The 21,598-nt window shown below is 37.4% G+C and overlaps 1 protein-coding gene and 2 non-coding genes across 3 annotated transcripts; all 3 read right to left on the bottom strand.

Annotated features, from left to right (window-relative positions):
• Nucleotides 1-622: 622 nt before the first annotated feature.
• LOC110057135 (glutamate receptor 4-like) lies at nucleotides 623-18,098 on the bottom strand. Its single transcript, XM_089271881.1, has 15 exons — nucleotides 17,994-18,098; nucleotides 16,814-16,960; nucleotides 16,185-16,433; nucleotides 12,984-13,192; nucleotides 11,702-11,761; nucleotides 11,490-11,609; nucleotides 10,826-10,972; nucleotides 10,623-10,727; nucleotides 10,383-10,508; nucleotides 8,658-8,840; nucleotides 7,702-8,065; nucleotides 6,902-7,264; nucleotides 5,860-6,033; nucleotides 3,583-3,748; nucleotides 623-2,244 (listed from the first exon to the last, which is right to left on the bottom strand). The coding sequence occupies exons 1-15, from the start codon at nucleotides 18,091-18,093 to the stop codon at nucleotides 2,142-2,144; spliced, it is 2,616 nt and encodes an 871-aa protein (XP_089128007.1). The 5' UTR covers nucleotides 18,094-18,098; the 3' UTR covers nucleotides 623-2,141.
• Nucleotides 4,619-4,690, bottom strand: Trnaw-cca (transfer RNA tryptophan (anticodon CCA)). The gene has a single exon. It is a non-coding gene; the product is annotated as a tRNA-Trp (tRNA).
• Trnaw-cca (transfer RNA tryptophan (anticodon CCA)) lies at nucleotides 6,719-6,790 on the bottom strand. The gene has a single exon. It is a non-coding gene; the product is annotated as a tRNA-Trp (tRNA).
• Nucleotides 18,099-21,598: the final 3,500 nt, after the last annotated feature.

Here is a 21,598-nt window from a genome sequence, read left to right as displayed (position 1 = left end):
CAAATAAAAATATATAAAAAAAAAATTAAAGAATAACCTGATACCCTAATACCCTAACACTCTAACACCCTAATACCCTGATACCCTAATACCCTGGGGGTAGCGTCAGTTAGAGACTCTGAAAATTTTTCATTTAAAGGAAAGTGGAGCGCACTGAAAAGTGAAGCAAATTTCTGAGTAAAAGGTAAAAGAAAGTATTCAGCAGCTTGTTTTTGGATGAGGTCGTAGAGTGATACACCTCTTGATTCGTACGTTCCCTGACTTCTCCAATCCTGTGAGTGCTTTAGAAGGAAAGGACCTATTTAGTCGACGGGAGAGGAAGCTCTTTTCGAATTTAATATTCTAGTAGGGGTTTTATGCGAATGAGCGCTTATTCCTGAGGAAACAAAGAAATGCAGCGACAAAGAAAATCTGTTGGTAAAAAAAGTCGATAATTTTTTAAAAAATTTTATACAACAAAAATTTTATACAACAAAATCTAACACTTTTTTTAACTTTATTTGAATCCTGGGTTTGCGTCAACCGGCTTTCCAACAACCCGGCCCATTTTTCTTGTTAATCAATTGACTCCTGTTTCTAATAATCAAAATTATTGACGGAAAGGTTAGAAAAATTCACACAGTTGGAATAAATTTGTGGTTTAATTTCAGAGCTTTATTTCTAATTAAAGAAAATGTATCGCTAATTAAGACCTCCCCTGCCAGTGTCTGCCATATGCCACTGATTGAGCTTACAGAGAACACAAAACTGACGAGACTCATAACTGGACTATCTTAGCACTTGTTTATTTATAAGAATTGATCGTCATTCTGATGGAGATTTCCGTACAGACTTGACCATCCTGGAGTAACTACTGAAACTCCCCTCCCTCTCACCGCTATCTTGATGCTGGTATGAATACAAAATTACATGGTAAGGAAAGGTAAGGCAAGGCTTGAATAACAAGACAACTACTTTTGCTTTGAGAACTTACCAGTTTAAAGACCGACTGAGATATTGTTCTTACCACGGGAAAACATAAAATCTGTATCTTCGAGCTAACTTACTGCTATATTTTTTATATATATGGGATGACCCAATTACCGTTTTATTTGTAGTTTGCCTGTAATTAACGAACGAAATGCTTTGCTTATTTTCAACGCTGCATTTCCTAAAGTCATTTCAAAATGTTTCAGCAGAAAACAGAACTTCACTGCACACAAGTGACAGGCACAGGCTACAGAAACTGTTCACACCTTAGCTGAGTTGTTTCGTCGATGTTTCGTGCTACTCGAACAACACCTTTTCAAATAGGTTATGTTTCACTCAACACAAAAAAAAAACACCCAATGAAAAATCTATTACCCGTTTCGACTTACCTAAGGAAGCTACTTGCCTATAGACTTAAAATGCAAGAGGCAAAGTTGTAATGTGGCGATGGAAGTAGAATGAACAGTGTATCCTATTAATAGTGTGCTAATGACCGAAAGTCAAGTGAAATGCTGCACTGCATCTCTTGTGCTTCCTTTCACCTCAGTTGTAAATATCTTCAAATAGATTTTTTACAATAACTGTCTAATTTCTCGCGTGCTGATTGGCTCATTTTTATCATGAATAAGAGTACAGACGGATAAAATGTTAATTTATGCAAACTTTCAAGTTCAACTTTCAGCTGTCAAACCGTCAACTTTTTCACCAATGAGATTTTATGGGCTTTTTTAAGTAGCCACTCAAAAAGCGAGAAAAGCTATTGACAATTATTGCATCATTTTGAATAAAATTCACTTATCTTTGTTTTCGGCAAGTTTACGGCGTCTTTCCCCCCATTTATTCCCGGCATTTGACCATTTTGGGGTCTCGTTATGGTAAAAAACAAACTGACGTCAGTTTTTTCTGCGTCTGTCCTCTTCTTGGTGATAAATTTCGTCGTAACATTGTCAAAGTTTACTACGGAACCACTCGCCTGCGGCTCGTTTTTACACAGCCACTTCGACAATGTTATGACGCAATTTATCAACAATAAGAGGACAGACGCATAAAAAACTGACGTCAATTTCTTAAATAACTTGGATCAGAAAGCCTGCGTTTTCTTCATATTATCGATTGTCTTTTACTAGTGATACAACATACCACACGGCGTGTAACATGTCGTTTTAGTGTTATTAGCATGGTGTTCCCGCGTTATTCTGATCTTTTTCGTTTTTCTCTTCATTCTTTGTTTGAACAGTTGAAGGTTGGACACGAACGACCGTCGAACTCTTCTCTCTGGTAAAAAAAATAAAACAAAAGTATTCTCTAATGAGCTGTATGCCTATGGGGGGTAGATATGAGAGTTCGTATGTTGCTCACATGCAAAACCTGTTATTTTTGAGAACTTGTTTACTCTCATAAGGACCGCTGGTATGTCATTGGTATCCATATAATAAAGCCGTTTATGAACTTGTCTTACTTTTCTTGTTACAGTTATGTAGAGGAGTAACGAGTATAAGTATGTCTTCTGAAATATGTCCTTAGAGTCCAGTTTCCGTGATAGTACCCCGGGGGGGGGGTACGCCTAGAAAAATTGGGTGGGGGTGTGCGGCCCGCTTCCCAAAACCCTTACCCTGTTTATGACCAAAATCTGCGATATTCCCTACCCTATTTATGACCTGACCAAAAATTCGAAACCCTATTTATGACCTGACCCTTAAATCAAAACCTGTTTCATACCTGCGTTATAATTAGTTCCTTAGTTCAGACCAATGTTAAATTGCCGTAAACATAATTTGAAAGGGTTTTTGTTGATTTTCTTTTCGATAATGATGAAAAAGTGGCTTCTTCTTAAAACATACCCATATCAAGGCTAGAGTGCAAAAACCATACCCCATTTATGACCAAAATGGCCAAAGTCAGCTAAAATCGATACCCTATTTATGACCATAACGGTTGAAAAACCATACCCTTTGGGGCCGCACATACCTATATAGCCATATAAGGGAGTACCCCCGGGGATAGTACAAAATACATACAACGCTGTTTGTATTACAAGTGCTGTACTTGAAGAGTTGTTTGTCTTGTTGTTTGTCTTTGTTTGTCTCCATACATTTTTTTTGGCTGATCAAATCTCATGTAGATCTTACGTTGGCAGCGTTTATCGTATGCGGTCCCTTGCAGTTTCTGGTTTCTCTACTTGAACATTTTTCGCGTTAACTTACGGTTGACCTGGCCAATTCTAAGTTCCTTCCAAATGTCACGACTACAATAAGCTGCTCACGTCTTAAAGAAAGTCATTCCAAAAACCAGGTCATGATTGGCAACGGTTATATCATGAACAGTTATTTATTAGGATCAGTGACCCAACTATGACAAGTCGGGTACGCTTATAATGAATCATGACTGGTCATAATGTGTTTGAACACATTTTGAGGCAGTGGTTGCATTTAAAACAGCGTTGACAACCGGTGACAATGTGTCTGTTGTAAGGAATTCAACACCGAAGGTACGACTTATGCAAGTCTTGTCAGTCAGTTGTTGTCTTGATCGAGCGAGAATGGATATCAGAATTGACGCCATGCAGTTACTACTAAACCTGAACTAAGCCTGTTGGTGTTGACAATTACTCACCTCATAAACGAATACTTCGTTCTTAAGGCAGCCATGACATTAGTTCCATGTTTTCTCCACCACATCTCGACCAGTACAAGAATAACAGAGAAACATCCTCCGGCTGCAAGGACTAAGTACACACCCAGCATGTTCTCCAACTGAATCCTCTTGCTGTCGCCCACAGCTGTGTAGATTCAAAAACAAATACCAATTTTACTTCTAAAAAAAGGTTCGCGGTAGCAAAACCCAGGCATATTGTGCCAATGTTTGTCCACGCCCCTCCTTCCTATCTCGTTTTTGTAATTGTTTGCTTCCTTCTAATTCCGTAGGTCGATATGTTTGCCACGTTATTGCTTTTTTGGTGTGAGGTACTCAATGAACTAAATCAGGTTTAACACTAGAGCCAATGGGAACAGTGCATTTTGCTTCTCCACTTCTCCAAGATCTTCAATATTTTCTCACCGAGTAAGAAAGGAATATTGGGTAAAGAGGGAAAATAAAATGAAACTTCCTGTCTCTGTAGAGTCAGTTGAAAAATATAATTCTGGATTCAGCACTTCATTAACTTGGCATTATTACGAGATTGACAAAAGGTTCGGACATATTTGTTGCGGTTTGATGAAGAGCGAGTTAAAATTTTGCTGCTCGGAAAGCTACTGTACAATGATTTTAAGGCAAGTCACGTGATACGTTTTCGTCAAATCAATAAACGGCATTTAAGTTGCATGCGGGATATATCTTTTGTTATTTACCCTGCATCTCGATCACAAGGTTTGGATTTATTGCCATCGCTAGTGAATAGATATTTTATAAATGACCAAAGTGAACCAACAGATTGTTTTCTTGTAATATACTTAAACCAATATAGACCTGTTATGTCAAAAACACAAGCAAGATAAACTCGATTGATTTTCCCGCGACAAATGGCGGATAGGTTAAGAGTATTTGAAAAGTCCCAGCCTTTCAATAACATTTTGATTTCTCTGATTCATAAAATAAATACAGAACAAATGTAGAATATGTCTTTAAATCTATCTACGAAAAAAATGAAAACTGACCCCGACGTGACTCGAACACGCAGCCTTCTGATCTGGAGTCAGACGCGCTACCATTGCGCCACGGAGTCAACTGATAAGTAAAAAATTCTTTGTTCTTTTCTTTTTTCTGTATTCTTGGACATAACCCTGGGTCCACCAAATATTTTTGTACCTTTTAAGCAGTGTTAAAGGGTTAACCCACTGAAACTAATGGACTGGTAGCTTTTACGGCTAACGGTTAATTAATTGAGGGGGCTTACTACGGTAGCGCGCTACCATTGCCTGCCAAACGTCAGTATTAATCGTGCCTGCAAAAATGACGCAAGTAACCCTAAGAAGAAACGAAAACCACTTCAGCACTTGAAAGGCGTTAAATCACTTCGGTATACGTAGCAATAGTTTCAAACTCCGTTCAAACATGTGTTTAAGCGTAGGGCCAAAAAAATATGACAAAAATGGTCGATAAACAACCGATAAAAGAGCTCTATTCTGCTCTTGCTTTCTCGCAAGCGACACATGGCGTCACATGAGCGCGCGCTTAAATAAAGAGCATGCGTAATTAAATTCTCGTCCAAGGTTGTAAAAGCTAGTCTTTGATTGAGGATTGCTCGAAAACCTACCGTACAACCCATGCTGAAATTTTCACATGTTATTTGTAGGGGTATATCGCGTTTAGTGCCAAACTTTTAAAAAAATCTGTAAGACCGATTTTGAGCTATTTTTGATCTCACATTTTCTTAGCTTGCGGAAAATCTGTCTTACAGAATTTTATTTTACTTTGCATGAATGTTAAATCAGAACCAACTCCTTATTCCTGAGATTTTGAGGTTGGGTCATATGGGTAGACTTTGAGAAAAACGTGATTTAACCTGCTATTGCTCAGTCTCTCCTAGGTACTAGGTCGTTCCGTTTGGCCATTTCTGAACGTTTAATTGTTCAAGTTTCACATAGAATGGTAAAAGACTTAAGCAAACAGTAAATAGAGAAAGGAAAAACATCTTGGAACATTTTTCAAAAGAGTTAGAAGTTGGCTGTTATAATCCATCAAAACTGTAGTAAGCCACCTTAATTTATTTTTCGTTACGGTGAACCGGAATCTTAAAAATTAATAACCATTGTTTTAGCGAGTTCACAAATAATTTTCATTGTTTAAAAAATTAAAAAAATAAACTCTGGGTTAAACCCATTGAGACCCTCTTAAAGGAGTGCAAGAAATCGACAGATTAATTAATGGCGCATAAACCAGACTGACACAGACCTGCTCCACTCTTTTCCTTGGGACACTGACTCTTGTATTCCCACCATTTTCTCCACAAGCTGTCCAGGACACTTGTTTCCTGCAGTTTCAATATAGCCATAGAGATATTTCTGATGTAGGGAGAGTGTTTGGGCATAGCGATACCATAACTACCAGCTCCTAGAATACCATTCACTGCATGGAGATAAACAACAAAACAATCATACATTTAATTTACAAAAACTGATATGAAAACTCGGTTGACGCTTTCCAATCCTTATTTTTCTGTAATAAAATTGCTTATTATCCAAATGCAGCGAATACCGTCCAAATAACAGTACAAATATACAGCGATATTGTACTGTTATTTGTACAGTAGAAAACCTGTTTGCCAAACAGGTCGGCGCGTGCACGCAAAACTGTCACACTCTCCCTCTTTCATTGATAAATTTATTGACTACAGCAGTTGGATAATAAATCTCTTATTAGATGTTTTGGTGTGTAGTATCGCTTAATATTTTTACTCGTTGTTTGTGTTTTGACTCGCCCTACGGACTCGTCAAAATACGGCGCAACTCGTAAAAATATACAGCGAAACTACAAACCAAAGCATCTATCCATGCCGAGGCGGAGAGTGAATATCTTTGCTCTGAACTCAAATTTGAATAAAGCATTTTTTCTGGAAAAAAATCATTTGAACCTTAGTGTGACCATTTAGTCGCGTTAAGGAAGCAAAACATATTTTTGCTCTTGCCAAATACACTCAAACACTTACTTAATCGACGGCCAGTTGAAGAAAACTGGACTGCACGAAGATTCTATTATATATATTTCGACTAAGCGTGTGAAAAAAATAAATCAAACCCCAAAAAAGAAATATTGACCCCGACGTGACTCGAACACGCAGCCTTCTGATCTGGAGTCAGACGCGCTACCATTGCGCCACGGAGTCAACGTTATTTGTTGTGTTGGTTGTCATACCTTAATCATGCCATCATGGTTTGTGTGCGTTTTGCATTTTTGGGTTAAAATGTTTGAATTCGGGTAAAAAGTGTTTTCTTACCAGTTCTTAAATCGCACGGTTTTTGCATAATGACGTATTCGGTTGATGGTTTCTCTGCCATAAACACAGCATTTTCAACTTTCCTTGTGATCTCATATCCCTCGCCGGTAGAGTTCACGAATGTGCTGGCGGCGTTCATACGTTCCCAGAGTTTTCTGTATGTGTGATACTCGGCCACTCGAAAGAACTCGTGAATAGCACTATCGCGCATGACATAAAATGGATAATCGCCTTCCACGACGTCTTCCAATGTGTTGATTTGTCTTTCGCTGTTGCGTACAGTGAAGAAAGCAGCTAAATTGGCGGTGTAGGTTGAGATCCAAATCAGTATACAAAACCAAAAGCAACCAGCGAGGACACGACCTGCAAATAAGGTTTAAGAATTTTCACCTCAAATCCTGCTAAGTCAACATGCAGAAGAACAAGCGCGAGAGTTGTGTCATGATGTCGCTGAACTTTACACTGTGTTCACCAGAGCTTCCAGGTTGCTAAGCTTCCAAAGTCTATCTACAACTTGACGAACCACTAAAGCGTTTACCGATTGTCGTCAAGCCGAAACTCTTTAGCGTGGCAAGTCATGCAGGTTTAAGAGTTCTCTTTCTGACTTTACACAGTAGTATCACGAAACTTTGAAAAGCAACCATTTACTTACATATGAAGTCTCTGAATTACAATATTTTGTTCCTTAACTTTTTCTTCAAAATATTACAGCAGTAAATTTACTTTGAAAGTCTTGTTAAATATCTGTTATCTTTTTGTTTAATCTCTCTGCTGCGTTTTAAAGAAAGGAAATAACCGACCTGACAGTGATTTGGGCGTGTGATCTGCGCCTTGTTGTAACATGGAAGCGAGGCAAAACCATAAGCTATTGAAGAAGTCAAACTCTTCCCCAGTCTCTCCGTAATGCATATGGCTCGATCGGTGACCATAAGGGCTGAATAAATTTACCAGGTACATTAAGACTGTCACAAAAAGAAGACAGGCAAGTGTTACAAGCCAGACTGTTGTGGAGTAAGGTAGCATGAAGGTTGTTAGATCGTGGTCATTAGTGTCCAATTTCTTGCTGATTAAACTCATCGTAAACTGCATGAAAGGTTTGCTGAACTCAAGCACCTGCAGTCGCTCAGAGTTGATGGTCAGCGGAGAGGTAGACAAGTCTGCGTGCTACGTGAGAAAAAACAAAATAACATTAATTGTAATTTTGACAAAAGGACACTTGGAAAACTTTATAAAATGAGCGATCAGGAATTTTCAAATCAGCCACCCTTTCTTACACGTTTTACATGACAAAAATAACACGGAAATTTTTCTCAATGACCGAACTGCTTTGATCATATTTCAGTCATTCTTCAGTCACTCGGAAACATGCATAATGACCTTAGGTATTTACTGTTTTAAAAAACGTTTTTTTGAGAATTATTTCACGCCAGTATGGGTCGAATGAATTAAACGCGAGAACGATATTTGAGAGACGAGAGTTCACCTCTTCACTTTCTTTTGCTCTCATACACTCAAAGTTACTGTTTTGAATTCAGTACAAATTCAAATCTGCATCTGAAACACTTTTCTTTTAATTTTTATTTGAATATAACATCTGAAATATTGTTTAAAAGGCGACAAGAGTTTTTGTTCCCTTGAAAGACAGATCTACGACAGTCAAATCTCCGTTCGCTTAAGAGAATAATACTTTTAATAGAAAATTAGTGTGTTGTTGCTTGTCTACGTTTAATGTTTTCTCACTGTATTGGATTCTCACATTACTTGTGACCTCTCCAACTATGCCCGTATAGCCTGTTTCTTCGTTCCAACCTCCATATAAACCGTCAGGGCTTAGATAAACCTCATATCTGAAGGAGAGCATCTCTGCGATTTTATCGATAAGATCAATACTAAAGCCTTCCAACTTGCCATCTTTGTTTTCCATTACAAAAGGAGCATCCTATCAAAAAAAGTAAAGAGCGCTGTTATGATATAACTACATAAAAAAGAAATCATAGCATAATTGTCAGTAATAGGAAACTAAAAACGAAAGCTTGTACAAAATTCTTACACAAAAATCTGACACTTGGTACGTTGTCACTGAGCACGATATTAAGACCTAAGTTTTTTAAGTGTCAACGTTCGACTACAAAATAGATCTTGTAAAAAGAGCGATACCTAAGTTTATGACAGATTTTGTTACCAAAGATGTCAATTGTAAGCTCGTCCAGAAAACATGAATTAGTTTATAACACAGTATAACCTGAAGTGACAGTCAGTAGTAAAGTGATTTTACTGAGCCCGTGATATAGATATGAAGAAACACAATCTCGATTACTCTTTAAATCACTCAGCCATTGCCCAAATTCAAATCGACACCGCCGCGCAAGTTTCAGAAAAACTTCAAATCGCCAACAAAAGAAATACAGGAAACCCAATTCGCTATGTTCACTGATGAAGATGCTTATAATTTATAATCATATATAAAAAGGACCCTGCGCGCACTCTGATTCGAGAAATGTAGAAAACACTCACCAGCGGCTCGTGTTTTCTACATTTCCCTCGTGTTCTCAAATGCCCGTCGTGTTTTATCACAGTGTAATGCACGGCTTAGGCTTCTTTATTTGTTAAGGTGGCTGAACACAGCTTTCGCGCGCGCTCATGTTAATGCATTCAGCGCGCGCACAAGGATTGCAAAATTAATTAAAAAACAAACATGGCGTCAATACAGCGATCATGTTATTTGCTTAATGCCCGCGCTATTTGTACTATTTTTCTTCATAATTGAACACAGTGTACTGATGGTTTTAGTCTTTTATTACAAAGGTATGTTAAAAAAGGTAACGATTCAAAGAACCCAGCAACTCTCAGCTTTTTCAGTGTTACCAGAAAAAAACCCAGTTAAATGCAGCGCATGCGTAGTAAATCGAAAAATTGCGATTGAACGCGGAATAGCTTTCTCGGTTTAGAATTTCACGAAATTTGGCACGAAAATATTTAAGAAAATAAGTAACTGGAGTATTGACAAAAATTTGAACTTTAACAGAGGAAATTCTAGATATTCCAGTGAACCTGCAACAAGGGATAATTAAAGATCTCTTTGTTAAATTATTATGAAAGTAGTGTTAACTTGTGAGCATCGTTACAAGCTAGGTGCATGCAAATTATACAGTAAATCTTTTTACTAAATTTTCTGCAAATAAACAAAACCGATTTTAAAGGCCTGTTCTAATTTATTCATGTTGCCATGGCAACGGCACATACGTCAGTTTAACTATCATAAAACCAACGCTTGTGTTGTTAACTTGCTTGCTGCCATTTTTGGCGACCAAAGGATTAAGGGTTTAACAGAAAAACGCGAATGAAGCACAGGTATCAAAAACTGTGTTCAGCCAAGTGCAAAATGCAAAATACAAAACCAAAGCAATGAAAATTACTTTCGACGCTTAAGTAAAAAATGTTCTATTAACCTGTAATGTCGATCATCGGACAAATTTCTCACCTTTACCACAACTACCTTGAGCCGCCTACTAAGTTTGTCCAGCGGTACTAGCCCAGTGGCCTGTTTGTTTTGATGTGGTATACTGGAGAGTTGAAGCTCGCTCTGCGAAGAACTCCACTTACCGATCTGGTAAAGTTCAAGAAGCAGATTATTTTACATATAATCCCACATTGTGAATAAATGCATCAACAAATCGACATAAAAGCAGACTTTCTTGTGAAGTCAGAAGCCTGAACTAACCGTCACAAACTTGTCATCTCGTAGATTCTTGACAGCAAGATTACTGTTCACCCTGCCTCCTGAATCATTAAACTTTATGAGATCTGTTGTTCCTGTTAATTCCACCTGAAATAATCAAACAGGTTTGCAAGCTTGAAACGTTGAATACTATCTTTGTCTTGGAAAAAGCTCTTCCTGGACTGCGTTTCATTTTCTAAGCTTACCTTTTTCAAGTGTTCTAAGATAGCATCACCGTTCTGTGATATCTGTGAACCGTCAGTTGAGTAATTCTTCCATTTACCAGAAGAAATTACTGCGTGCAGCGCATGCGCCACCGTCCAGACAGCATCGTAAATGAGACGAGAGGAATCCTTTGTGGAGGAAAATAGAACTAATGTTATAAATTTTATGCATGGAAGAAAGGGATTCAGTGACGATAATCAACTGAAATTATAGCAAACTGCTCAGCTCTGGGGCTCATAAATATAATAGGCGCGATCTTAGCTGACACCGCAGTTTACAGGTTACGTTCAGAAAGTCAGCAGATAAAAAAGAAAACAAATAGAAATAAAACAACATTTCGCTCTAACTAGAAGGAACATGTAGACTAAGTTTGAAGGTCAACAGTTTGAAATCTGCTTAAAACGATGCCCTAAGAGGTTGGAGTATTTGCGGACCTTGAAATGACAATACGTTTTTTTTTCAATAAAATATCCTAGGTAATATCCTTCATACCACTTTAAAATTTGCAACTGTTATTAAACGACCACTCAATAATTTCCGACAAAACAAAGATTCATCCCCCTCATTTAGAGATTTGTTAACATGCTACTCTTTTCTGCTGACGTAAAACGTTCGATGGAGAGTCGAGAACATTGAAGAACAAACCTCGATGTGTTGTGAAGGTAATTCCGTCATCAAGCGCTTCGTCATGTTACTTTTAGAATTAAGCGGCTGGAATCCCATGACTACTTGTGAAGATTGTACCTTCATACCAGGGGACAAAACCTAAATTGAATCAAGAATTATTGTTGAAAATGTTGAACCGGAGGTGTACGTTTTCTTATCGACATGTTGATAGCCAACGCTATGTCACTTACAGGGTCAGCAAGGAGCCAGTTATGAGGTTTTTCGATCTTCAATGAGCAGGAACAGTGCACCTAATTAAATACAACAAGATTGATGCGATCAGATGTGGCCGAACAGATTACTACGTTCACTATATTAGCCTGCCATTAAGCTTTGTGGATATATAATTACGTCAGTTGATCAGAATTCAGGCAAAATACGTCTTAATGAACAAATACGTTACATTAAATTGTTCAATTTGCCAAGTGCCTATGAAGTAAAAAATAATTGCTGCTTATTTGAAAAGTTTTTCAAAGTAAAGAAGAATGGCGTTTTCCTTTTTGGAATATCTTTTTTCGTTTTAGATTATTCACGTTTTTGTATTAGGCAAATGAAGAAAGTGATGACGTCATAAATAGTTCCAATTAAACAGTAAAGTACTGAATCAAGAATATCTCCATGAATATTGGAGCAGTGTTCCTCAAATTGGCACCAGAAATGTACATCTCAAAAGAAACAGAATGACACCTACTATGTTGTTGCCATGGCAACACTCTTAGCTCCAGTCTCTTTCTGTGAAAAACCAAATATCCCCATTCGTAACCTTTTGAAGTGGGACCGAGGGTCTTGCTCGGAACACACGTGGTTCCCATATTGTCCTAACTCTCCCCATTAGACTGTTCGGAGTGGATGATCTGGCAATTTTAGTCTTAATTAAAACAGGACCAGAAGCATAACTGTTGTCATGGCAACGGCACGACGGGTCTCGTTTTGTTTCTTTTGTGGTGTACATTTCTGGTGCCAAGTTTAAAGAACACTGCTTTAATATTTCTAGAGATATTCTTGATTGAGTGTTGTATTGTCTTAGTGGAACCACCTATGACGTCATCACTTTTCTCGTTTGCATAATACAAAAACATAAATATCTCTACATTTAATATATATAAATAAATATCTCTAAAACGAAAAATGATGTTCCAAAAAGGAAAACGCTATTCTTCTTTACTTTGAAAAGCCTTTCAAATAAACAAAAATTATTTTTTACTTCATTGGCACAGACAGCATTGGATTGTAGACAGCGTGCAATGGAACAGGAAGCGTTCACATTCATTCTTATTATGGTTATAATATTGAAACGACCAGTAAGCCGATGGCAATTTGCCGAATCTCTTGCAGGGGTGGTTCACTTAAAATAAATGACCTTATTACAGGTAATTAGTTATAGCAGCTGTAACTTTTATTGGTAATATAAAGTACAGTTCAAAGCAAAGACAATGAAGTGTTATTGTATTACTTTGCAACATGCCGCCAAACCTGATTGATGATCTCCTCCACCCAGTGATATTCCAGTAACAGTACAAATGCTTCGATTGGTGCGTTGTTGAATACTGTCAGTTTTCGTTTAGTATCTTCGCACAGTTTTCCATTGCTTTCGTGGTGATCCAGCTCAAGAGAAATTTTGGAAACTTTGGATTTTGGCGGGAGCCGAGACATGAAATCATGAGCTAAATGTCGCCATCTAACTAATGAAACAACAGGACAGAAAGAAGGAACTGTAATTTAGTCTGTACTTACGGCATGAATTCATTTTTTATTTGGCTTTCATCTATTTATCTATTGATGATTTCTGGCAAATTTCAGATCCATAGCTCTAATATTCAAGCCACACTAATGATTTATTTCATTACAGATCATTTATGGAAGCGCTATAATTACAGACATTTTATAGGCACATTTCACATAATTACTAATATATTGATCCAAACCAAACACAAATTTGTAGTAGCAATATATGCCATACTGAAATACTATCCACCTTGTAACAGGTCGAAAGGTCTGATATTCGAGCAATAAAAAAATAAATAATTACACAAACATAAGACGGAAAAAACAGACGATCAAACCCGACCTTTCGGAGTAGTCACGGCTCCATTAAGGTCCGGTAATCCGGGCAACATTTTTCTTCAACTTGTCTCGCAACACTGTTGCATTGCAAGTTGAAACACTCTGTTGCGCGTATTACCACTTTTGTGACCAACTTGTCTCGCAGCAAAATACAGTGTTGTAGGTTGAGGCAACATGTTGCGCAAAGTAGACTCGAGTTCTACTTTCTGCAACAAATTTTAGTTTTGCTGCTCGTATTACCACTGAAGCTGCAACTTGTCTCGCAACAAATTTGAATTCGACGCTTGTGATTGTCTGTCGCAAAGCGCGGCAACGCGGCCAAAAAAATAACATGGCCGACGGTAAAGACGAGCCTGAATTCGAAGTAGACCAGTAACTCTCGGAAAGTAATACACTTGCCCAATACAAAGGGTGATGTAGCAGCTCTCGTAAGGTCTCACATGAATGGCTGGCTACCCTTTCAGGAACAACAGAAACAAACAACAGAAACAAACAACAGAAACAAACAACAGAAACAATGCCTCAAGCCCTAAAACAATAACAGCTGCTAACAACGAAGAGAATTATAAACTTACGAGACCTGCTACACTACTGTGTACAAAGACCTTGAGGGCTATCATAGTCTTTGGGGTACCTCGTTTGTCCGTTCAAAACAAGCGGCAAAACAGAGAAAATGCTTGGAAGAACTGTTGCAGAAATATACCTTTGAGCCTAGCGATCTTTTACAACAACAAACTTTACTGTTTGTTCTGAAACGACACTGAGCTTCATTTTGAGAGAACTTCGCTGGCACAGAAAATTAAGAAGAAAATGACGGCCAGAAGTGGAAGTGGAAGTTCGTCGAAACGCTAAAGTATATGAAAGGCGCCATCTTTATTTACACACAATTGACCAATGAAACGTGTAGAATTCGCAGACTTGCAACACTGTATTTTGCTGCGAGACAAGTTGGTCACAAACGTGGTATTACGCGCAACAGAGTGTTTCAACTTGCAATGCAACAATGTTGCGAGACAAGTTGTAGAAAAATGTTGCCCGTATTACCGGACCTTTGTCAAGAAAAAATATATCAGATCATGCAAATTACAGCATTTAAACCGATTTTGGCGCGAAGAATTAACATAATGCTGTAATTTGCATGATCTGATATGTTTTTTTCTTGATAATGGAGTAATGACTACTCCGAAACGTTGGATTTTGTCGTTTGTTTTTACCGTTTTATGTTTAAAGAAATCTCTTTTAATACGAATTACACAAACAAGATATAAAATATTTAATTCGTATAGCTCCAATGTTAGACCATTTCTTCTGATATTTGGTGTAAAGTATTGAAGTTAATACTGTCCATTTGTTTTGGATTGAATTTGTTATAGCCGAGAAATTGGCAATTATGTGAACGTGCCCATACATGCTCTGTAATTTAATGAACACTTTTTTCTAGCCTGAGTATTAATGCTATGGATCTGAAATTTAAAAGACATCATCTCTGCATCATTGAATTTAAACCTTTATTTTTGTTATTGGATTGATTGATTTATAATGAGTAATTAACAATTTTGTAAAGTGTCTCTATGCGTAATTGATAAAGTCTAAATTACGCCATGTTTTCGTGCCACGCTACCATAGTTCAGTTGTTAGGACGCGGGAGTGTAGTATTGGTTAACCGTCCTGGGGTCGCTGGTTCAAATCTGGAGCAAAGAGTTTTTTTTCCTTTTTCTTTTTTTCTCTTACTTTTGCCGAGGATGAACATCAGTTGGGTATATCTTTTCTCAAAACTCTGCCGTAGTTTTCTTGCAATTCCTTAGCGCGAGGTCACCATGCCTGAAATAATCGTTTTAGCCTGTGTTGCTGGTGGGATTCATGAGCGGGTGATTTTTGGTGGCGGAGCTGCCATTTTATTCTCTCGTGGGCGAACGGGGTGAAGCCCCCGAGGGAATTCGCGGGCGGCGAAGCCGCGAGTGAAATTCCCAATTCGACTCGAATCATCACCAATCCTCTCGCGGCTTCGCCACTCGTGTTCACGGCTTCACCGCCAAAACAAGAGCACTTGCGCGCGAAATCCTGCCAGCTACGCAGGCTATAATCGCTTCGAAATTTATATTTCACAAGAGTACATCTGAGAACTAAAGTGGATTGGTACTGATTACACCATCAGATGGTGCATTGCAGCATTAAACAAGTGAATTCATTCAAGGAAATCTCTCTCGTTTAAATTTGTGTTTGTCTAGCACGGTATCCTAATTGCTGACAAGTTACCTCTCCAAACGAGAAATCTAAATTACACCAACTGGCTATTTTACAGTTTAAAAAAATGTAACCGAGCCTCTGCATGGAAGCGAGGTTTGGATTGACTTTGTGATGATAGGGACAAGAAAGTAGTTAGCACGAGAACAGGATAATTTACATTTGAAAAGTAGCAAGGTTTGTATCATAAAAAGTCAACTCTACCCTCACTTCTGTTCAAAGACTGATCACTAATCAAGGAATTATAATTAAAATGGGCTATTCTGACATTTCTTATTATCAAGGGCACTTTCATGAAACATCTTGAACCAGACACTACGTTTACTAAACCCCTTACCAGTTGCGGTAAATGCAAACTTAACTCACCATCATATAAAACAAGAAGATTTTTCCATTGATAATGAGTAATGATTCCCCTTATTGCCTCTGTTACGTCATGTGAACTTGGTGCCATTTGTATATGGTATTTAGACTGTTTTGCAATGTTGAAAGAACTGGATCCTATATGCGTGGTTACCAAGGGAATTCTTAGCATAGAACTTAAAGCCTGGTGGGTAACCATACCCGGTGAATCCACGAGAAGGGAAATAACATTGGATTTCAAGAGTTTCATTGCTGTAACGAGACGGAAAGTTTACAGTAAGGGCTGCATTACAGTAATCATGAAGCAAAATTGAACTGCTGGCGGTAATAAAATATTCCCTTTCCCGAGAGATAAGATAGTTAAAAACAAACTGCACCAGACGAAATCACTGTTCAGTTGCTTTCAACTAAAAAGCCACAGACTAAGGTCTAAGTTTTTAACCAAATATTTCATATTTAAGACAACAGGCTTTACTCTGACTAAAAATGGTTTAATAAGTTTTTAACGTTGTATACTCTAATATACAATCACTTCTTTCTCGAGCTAAGGAACCTGGGTGGTTCCTACTTACACTTACAAATTCAGGATTTGTTAGCTTATTTTCGTTTTCTAAGTAGCTAGTATTTCTTACCGTACTCAAACGCGTTCTCGTGAATCAGCTGGTCGTCAAAAGCCTTCAATGTCGTGTTTGGTAACAAGCGTGAGTCTGAGTTTATGTGCTTGATTGCAAGTTCGAATGCATCCCTAGCTTGGCTGTTACTTTCATTTGATGATAGTGCTATAATAAATTAAACGGTAGGTTGTATTCTAATTTTCAGCATAATATAAACTCAAAATCTTAGCGATCGGCTGGACTAAATAGGAGTTAGTCAAACTAAGGTCCAGGCATTTAACATTGTATTTTCTATTATTCACATGGGATCTTTGTGCTTCGTTTTTAAAATGATCGGATACTTCGTGTTCATCACAGCGTAAATTTGTTATGAAGGTAAAACGAAGTCAGTGGGAAAAATTTTAGAATTAAACACTTGTAAGATTAAACGATAAAGCGTTTTCCTGCGCGCGGTTTCTGTTTAATGAGTGCCTTCTCTCTAAATTCCATTTGAGCATCTTCAGTAACTATTGCCAACAATGCATTCACTATAAACACCTTTGTAACTTTAAGAGTTGTTAACTGATGAGAAAAAAACACTTTTGTTTTTTTATATCACTCATGTCCTGGATGCCAGCGCTTGTTAAACACGAATTACTGAAGGAACAGGAATTTCCTCGACAAATAAATTACCAATATATTATTAAACTGTGAAACACATGCAGAGCTAAACAGGTGAAATTCGAGGCCCCAACAAAATAACGTCGTTTTACCACATTTTGTAAGAATTTTTCACAACAACACATAACCAAGTAACTGTTAAAGATGGCGAATTCTATCGAGATAAAAATAACACGTGCAAGTAAAAAGACAGTAAATTAAAAAAAAAAGAAGAAGGCAGCAAATTTCCAAAACGTTTTTGCGTACACTGTGAAAGCTGTCTCGTTAAATGTCTACAATAAGGGTATCTCTTACATAATTTAGTAAGGCGGTTATATCGTTCTTTGCATAGAAGTAAGTAACTATAAAGTTGATGTGACTTCCAGTGAAAAACTGTCATTTAAATTAGAAATAAAAGGCCCTACAAAGGCCATATATCAGTCCCAAAATCTATATTTTAAAAGGGGCCAGTGAAGTAGAATACCTTTGGCATGATTTCACAAAAACACAAAATAATCAAAGGTTTTAAAATGTGTAAGCAAATATACGAACAGCTTACCAATGTAAACAGTTGATGGTACAGAAGACGCAACACCACCATCAACCCATAATGTAATAATCATAAAAGTCAACCAGACTCTCATTGGAATGGCAGCCATGAACTTCGTTCCTGTATAATTAAATGAATTATTTCAGTGATTGAATTTATGTTCGATTTCCCCAGCGCTTTTACGGACTCTTTCAAAGGTTTGCAGACAATTTCAAATACTTGCAACGACGTTTTTCTTTATGGTGATTCCAAGTTGTGAAGTCTGCCACTCATATCGAGGGTGAAAACTACAGGTTCTTCGCAGTGTACCAATTAGCTCAAGCTGGGAGGTTTAAGTGGTGTGGTTTTCCAACTGTTTCAAGTAGACAAAGTGAAAATTGGAGCAATTAAAAGTGGCTATCACTGGTAACCATAGCAATAAACGTGGCTACCACTCTTATCAAGCACAAAGTAATTAAAAGTTTGTCACGGAACATGCTGCTAACCAGTTGGAGATATCGACGGCCCAGGCAAGCTAGCCAGACATTGCCCCAGATGACAGTGATATATACGAACTCAAATTGTAATTACATTTGGACTAGGAATTTTTTAAGGGAGAACCCAAAACAAACATAACGATTTATTGTTTTCACATAAAAATGTTAACGATATTGTGTCTAAGAACGGTAGGTATTACATTCAATGAACAAGTAATAAAAATGGTAAAAAGCCGCATGAATTAGAGTTGTTTACAGGAGCTCAGTGTGCAACTTTGACACATTATAAAAACCACACTAGTACAGTAATGCCCAGGCCCCGTGGAACGCAATCTCTTGTAGTGACCTCATTTCTGCTCATATTCATTTCACCAACTAAAACTGCACTAACTTCCAATATACTTGAGCGGAGCCGCAAGTTGTAACGAACAATTCTGGTTGAAAACTGCACACAAATGGTACATTAGAAACTGCATAAAATCGAAATCAGTACTCGGGAAAATTTCCGCCAGAAATGTAATTGTTGTTGTTTTTTGAAGTTTAATTATTGACTTCTTAGAGGTCGTTATGCTGAACGAAATCTTTTTTGTTCTTCTTATATTGAACATTCACAACTCACTTGATGCACATGGCAAGAGGTATTGTTTATTTTGGTTAAGCACTTCAAACACGAGATTTAACATAAACAAATGGCTTATTTACAAGCTATGAGGTATCGAGTGAGGTAAATAAAGAAATATTGGCATTCAAATTTCACACAACAAATTTTGTAAGCTTCAGAAGGTAAGAGAGCTCAAGAGGAAATCTAGCTCTACTTTTAAAGCGCAGCCTAGCGTATTTGTAGCCTTTATTTTTCTCAATATTACCACGACATCTTTGAATTTCTTGTCAAAATAACATTTCAGTTATGCTTTATCTTCAACAGCAATTACAGTGAAGACCGCAAAAACAAAAATAGCACTTAAAACTGGCGTTTCTAGAAAGCACACATGTAGCGTTTATCTACAAAAATAGCTCCTCTAGAGGTAATTGAAACATTTCTTCGTATCAAGCCCTTATTGACGTCTAAGATTGTCGTGACGTCGGACCGACTTTCTGAAAGAATTTTAAGTTTTGTTTCTTGTTTGTATTATTCAGTACAGTTACTCCTTCTCGATGCAAGCTGTTTATAACTTTATTTGACATTCTGAAGGATAAGAAATGCAATAATTTTAAAGCAAATGAAATAACGAGGTTAATAAGTTTTGGTGAATCTCAACAACACTATAAATATGAGTTTGGACCTCGCCAATAAATGCGAACGACATTAATTGCGGCTGCACTGCCGACCAAATATCTCAGCACAAAACTTCTCCTACATCTTGAATAAATTATTGTCGCAGTTGTCTTTGACTGTTATATGGAAAGCGTCTAAAATGCCAGGTACAAAAGATGATCACGTGTAATCAAACATGAAAAGTAAAGGTCTACTCATTTATCTTAAACGTGTACTCTATTTTTATCGAGTAACTTAAACCTTTCCCATAAAGTACATACTTAAACGTGCGATATGTGGAAAATACCTAATTCTAACAAAAAAACGTAATAATGTATTGATGTATACTTACGTTAAAACAATTCTTGTTTCATTTGGATCGTTATCTAGGCCAATTTTCTGTCAAGAATGTGTCGGAAAGCAGTTTTTTTTGCCGTGTTATCTCTGGTTTCCACCAAACCCATTAAAAGGTAGAATATTCTCATGAAAAACCGATGCCTGCTGAGGCAATGCATTGACGTTTGAAACCACAATTGGACGAAACAGTTTGCCAAATGCTTTTATGCATTTTGAACACTCTTCTGTCATACAACTGTGTCTATTATACTTAGCATGTTTAATTGTGCTAGATGTAAAGTTCAAGGTTGATGAAATTACCATCACTGTAAAGAACTTTCCTCAGGAATGTCACTGATAAATGTTAAAAGAATCTTTTCAATTTGTAAAATCTCTTAAATATCAAACATCCGGATTAAGAAACCGTTCAAGTAGTCAACGGCTAGAACATCCTTAGATTTAACTCAAAGACTACTGTAAGTATAGTACCTGTATGAATCTATTTCGTAAGTAAACGATTGAGTTCTATTATTAATAACACCCGCGGACTAGCCTTACCTGAATACAACATGTAATTTACGTATATTCTTGGCTGAAATCCGTGACACGACAACAAAGCTATGTGCACTAACTTGGTGAAATAAATAATTAAAAGTGACTGGAGCATTGCATACCCTCCTGATGAGAAAATTCTAAAGTTGTTATAGTTTACCTTTATTGTGAAAACGATAAACATTTCCTATTGCCGGTATTATTATTCTCACACGAATCAACAATTCTGATGACTATTTCCGCCTTGACCGAGGTAGAACGCCATTTTTCAAATTGAAAAACGCGCTCAATACTACCTAACATGACTCACGAGTTGCCAAATACGTGTTTCCAAGACACATGAAGTCACACTATATCTTATACCAAAATCATGCCAAGCTTTGTATGAAGATAAACAAAGGGAACAATATTGGACAAGGTACGTGTCTGATATCAGGACAAACGACCTTTTAGTGTCTCAAGTGATTAGGGCATGATTCCACAAAGGGACCCCGCCAAAACGTCGTGTCACAAATCTGCTTTTTCGATGACATTTGACGTTGGGTATTCTTCTTATTTCGAGCAACACAGTAGACCACTCATGAGGGTTAGAGCTTAAAAGGACAAGGAGGGACCGGTGTTTCTGGGTTATAACTTTCCTTTACATGTGGCGAGTCCTGATCTCAAGTGCTAAAGCAGCTCAGTCACGGCATTTTGAGTTATTTTGGCCACGTACAAAATTACCTTCAAATTGACGAAAACTTGAAAATATTAGTTCACTGAGATAGAAAAACACCACAATGATATTAATAAACCATATATAAAGGAACGAGGATGGTTAAGAATGGAGAGGATTGACAAGGAACCTGCACTTCCCCCAAGATGTTTATCATCCAAGCAGTGACACAGTTAAAATTTGTAACAATCAATTTCTTCAACTGATTCAAGGGTCCACTTAAATCCAGCGAATAACTCAAGAGAAGTTTTTTCGAAAGAAATAACTTCTCGAAAATAAC

This window comes from Orbicella faveolata, unplaced genomic scaffold (genome assembly GCF_042242905.1).
Source record: "Orbicella faveolata isolate gen_17 unplaced genomic scaffold, um_ofav_v1 contig_34, whole genome shotgun sequence".
Taxonomy (NCBI): domain Eukaryota; kingdom Metazoa; phylum Cnidaria; class Anthozoa; order Scleractinia; family Merulinidae; genus Orbicella; species Orbicella faveolata.
This window is presented reverse-complemented; position numbering and strand designations above follow the sequence as displayed.

Bases quoted from the DNA above. Each gene is read 5' to 3' on its own strand.
- LOC110057135 (XM_089271881.1), bottom strand. From the start codon at position 18,093: ATGGCTGCCATTCCAATGAGAGTCTGGTTGACTTTTATGATTATTACA. The intron at 16,434-16,813 runs GTAAGAAATACT...GTCTCGTTACAG, and splicing joins CGAGAACGCGTTTGAGTACG to CAATGAAACTCTTGAAATCC. The intron at 11,610-11,701 runs GTAAGTGACATA...GATTCAATTTAG, and splicing joins ACTGGCTCCTTGCTGACCCT to GTTTTGTCCCCTGGTATGAA.